Source organism: Lipotes vexillifer, unplaced genomic scaffold (genome assembly GCF_000442215.2).
Source record: "Lipotes vexillifer unplaced genomic scaffold, Lipotes_vexillifer_v1.1 scaffold2116, whole genome shotgun sequence".
Taxonomy (NCBI): Eukaryota; Metazoa; Chordata; class Mammalia; order Artiodactyla; family Lipotidae; genus Lipotes; species Lipotes vexillifer.
Genome location: NW_006791713.1, coordinates 931,148 through 935,193, shown reverse-complemented (window position 1 = coordinate 935,193; position 4,046 = coordinate 931,148). Strand labels below are relative to the sequence as shown.

At 51.3% G+C, this 4,046-nt stretch overlaps 1 protein-coding gene across 1 annotated transcript; it reads right to left on the bottom strand.

The window, feature by feature from the left end:
* Positions 1-670: 670 nt before the first annotated feature.
* On the bottom strand, positions 671-1,456 carry GJB6 (gap junction protein beta 6). The gene has a single exon (XM_007464511.1). The coding sequence runs from the start codon at positions 1,454-1,456 to the stop codon at positions 671-673; it is 786 nt and encodes a 261-aa protein (XP_007464573.1).
* Positions 1,457-4,046: the final 2,590 nt, after the last annotated feature.

The window sequence follows — 4,046 nt, the reverse complement described above, 5'->3', positions numbered from 1 at the left end:
TTCCTGCATCAGCTGTTCACGAGGATTGCAAATCAGCCCCTTTGAAAAGCTTCCCGCTTCCATACAGCTCCGGCCATGCCCAGACAGCAGTGAAAATACATTGTACAGTGAACCCTTTCCACCCTAAGAGCCATGACAGTTCACACATTTGTCAGCAGACAACGAAAAACAATACCTACAACAAGCCAGAGTAAGCTTCAATATTAGACACTTAAGGCATGATTCTAAAATTAACATTGTGTGTTTTTCCAGGTAAGGAAAACCAGTCATTATAAAAATACTTTACATAAATTCAAAATCAGAACTAAAACATTCAATCCTATAAAAATATCTCTTCCTAATAAAAGTATCAATTTCTAGATAAATGTTTTGTCGACAACAGTTACGTCCTTAAATTTTCAGGAAATACCCCCATGTCAGACGGTCCACTTAAACCCACATGTAAAAGTCACACCTAGGCCCGGCTGTAGAGCCGGACCACACATTTGATTGCGTGGCACATTCATGGCCCAATTATTCTACAGAAAGCTAACTCAGGTATCTATGAATTGTGAAAGGCGTTTGTGAGGACAGAGTCTCAGCCGAGAGCCAGGATGCCTGGTCGGCACTGCCTTCTGGGGAAGGCCCCAGTCCTGTGACGCTACGTCAGCTACGTGGTGCCTGGCACCGTTTAACTAGGAAACCCCGTGATGGCGTTCTGCCCGCTCTCGGAAATCAGCTCATTCATTTCGTTCTGTTTACTCTCTTTGAGGGCGTGGTTGGGCGGGGTTCTTTGCGTCTGCGCTCGCTTGGATCTCCTGAAACACACTTTGAGCAGCAGGTAGCACAACTCGGCCACGTTGAGCAGCATGCAGATCACGGATGCGGAGATCATGAAGATGGTGAAGACGGTCTTCTCTGTGGGCCTGGAGATAAAGCAGTCCACGAGGTTGGGGCAGGGCTCGATGCCACACTTCAGCACCCAGGGCAGGTGGTACCCGTTGTACAAGAAGTAGAAGACGTACATGAAGGCGGCCTCGAAGATGATTCGGAAGAAGATGCTGCTGCTGTAGGTCCACCACAGGGAGCCCTCGATCCGGACCTTCTGCCGTTTGATGTCCTCCAAATCCTTGAACTCACTCCTTTTCTCTCCGCGCCTGAACCGGCGCGCGGCCTCGTGTTTGTAGTAGGCCACGTGCATGGCCACCAGCAGAGCCGGCGTGGACACGAAGATGAGCTGCAGCGCCCAGAGCCGGATGTGGGACACGGGGAAGTAGTGGTCGTAGCACACGTTCTTGCACCCGGGCTGCAGCGTGTTGCACACGAAGTCGGCCTGCTCATCGCCCCACACCTCCTGGGCGGCCACCACGAGGATCATGACGCGGAAGATGAAGATGACGGTGATCCACACCTTCCCGATGCTGGTGGAGTGTTTGTTCACGCCCCCGATGAACGTGTGCAGCGTGCCCCAGTCCATCCTGCCGCTTTATCCTGAACAGGCGAAAATTAGCACAGGCAAGTTAGTGGAACCTTCCTTCAATTTGTAAAGCTGCTGTACTGTTACAGACAGGAGCACGTTTCTCTGGAGGTCACCCTGTGAGCTGCTAGGAGGTGGTTTTCTGGGAGGGAACAACGCCCACTCTGAAAACACGCTCGCGTCCTAGCGTGGGTTTACGAGCATCTGGATTCAGCTGAACTCGGATTATACGTTAGGTTGCTGCCTGACGCTAACCACTAACCCAGGACCTCAAGCAAACACATTCATTTCCAAGCTCCCTTTTAATCCCTGTTTCGCTTTGCCCAAGGGATCACAGATGTTCCTCGGTAGATTTTTTTTTATTTTTTATTTTTGCGGTACTAGGACCTCTCACTGCTGAGGCCTCTCCCGTCGCGGAGCACAGGCTCCGGACGCGCAGGCTCAGCGGCCACGGCTCACGGGCCCAGCCGCTCCGCGGCGCGTGGGATCTTCCCGGACCGGGGCACGAACCCGCGTCCCCTGCGTCGGCAGGCGGACTCTCAACCACTGCGCCACCAGGGAAGCCCCCTCAGTAGATTTTATTCGTTAAAGGGCTTATCCAAGAAAAAAAATCATCCACTGGAATGACACAATCTGTTTTGTCCCATGGACTAAGAAGGGGAAAAAAGGAAACCAAACACTTATTAGTTCACTTCGTACAATACGCTTGTATTTACTTCTAGCTTGAACAACATCATCTGCCATAATCATGTGTTCTTAGGAAACCTAACGCCGTAAACTACTCAAAGAGCCTCTTCCAAAATAGAACCACAGGCTTTTACAAAAAGTGCTCACTTTTCTCCCCTTAATGGGCAGCGCTGCTCCCCCGCCGGACAGGTGCCAAGTTTACAGCAAGAGCCGCGGGTGCAGGACCAGCCCCGCCTGCAGTGCAGGGTCCCCTGTGAAGGCTCTGATCCAACGTCCTGAGGCGAAGGGGCCTTGACTTCTACAGAAACTCTGCACAAATCAAACGGACCCCTTCTGCATTGCCACGGCAGACCAAAGAGTTGGTCAGTATTCTGCTCAGAAAAAAAAAGAATAATGGACCCTTTGACAATCTTCTGAAAGACCATCTCCTCAGAAAAACACGCTCACCCAAGTTCTCACAGCCTTTTAGGGGGAGGGGCCCCAAAGGCCTTTTGTCAACCCCCCCGGGGGAGACTTTCCTGCACTTGAACGTGGGCTCAGCCTTCTCCCTCTCAGGCTGGTGAGGAGAGGGGAGCCTGGGCCCCCTGGGCAGCTCTTCACATGCATTTCCAGAACGACCTGCACACGGGTGGGTGTCCACCTGGCCGGGAACAGGGTCAGGGCCTGGAAGGAGCCCCGGGAGCAGTGAAGGGGCTGGGGGCTTGATTCCTGTGTGGATCCAGGACTAAACGGGACTCAAAGGCGGAGTGTACACACAGCCAGGTTTTTGCTTTTTGAAAAGCAGAGCTGAGAAAAAAGCACAGCTCTTTAAACACACACTCCTTAAAGCTGTGTTTCCTTGTCCTTAATGCTTCTGATCGGAGGCTGTGTGAGCCTCCGATGCGGGTCTGGGGGGACACGGGGGCCTCAGTCAGGAAGACTGGTCTCAGGATCTGCGTCTAACCCCCGCCTCAGACCACTGACCCCATGACCTAAAGGATTTCCAAGTCCACAGTAATGAGTCTTTGATTTAAAAACCTTATTGGAGAACTATGAATTGTAGAATTCACTCTTAGCTCCTGGTGGAAGTTGTTAGAATAAATCTTCCCAGTTGTTGCCCTCCTGATCTGGAAGCACCGGGATGCACCCAGTGGAAGGGAGAAACACGAATATCTTGCGCTTTGAACATATTTTGCAGTGTCGGCTCACCTGGGAGGTCCATCCTATCTGCTTACAAGATGGAGATATTCTCTAGTTAACTAGTGAACATCTCCCACTGAAGTGTGGGGAATTCAATGCCCGACCAGCAGGGTTTTGATTTCTCAAATAAAGGTCACATTTTCTCCAACCCTCCAAAGTGCAGAGAGTTTAAACTCCCCCACCGGTAAGAAGGCTGTTTCCTCTCTGAGTTGTCTACCTTCAGCTGCCTGAGTAAGGCAACACTCTCACCCTCCCAGGGCCCAGGGGCCACTGGCCTGAAGGAATTCGGAGAGGCTGACGTCATGGGAGAGGTCCGGAGGTCAAATCTCCCCCCACGAGGTCCCCCGCTTTCTAGAGCAGAATCCTTGACTCCTGCCCCCTGGGGCATCTCTTAAAAAAAAGGGGCAATTATTGTGGCAGCATCTTTATTTCTTTTGACTTTTCTGGGTCCCCAGATTACACACTCTATCAAAGTAGCAAAGCTGAACAGAATATAATCTGTTTTACGATACTTACTGACTCTGACTAAGAATCAGCAATTTGCCTTTAAAGGGTGAAAAAGAAATGAGATGGCTTCCTACGGCGTCTGTTCGCATCCTTCCGAGGCTCTTAGGGAGAAGCCCTGTTGTCTGGACGAACGTTACTGTCGAGGCTTCAAACAGAAGCAGAGCTCACCTCACCTCCTAGAAGACTGGCGGGGGGGGGCTTTTTTTATTTTGTGGTG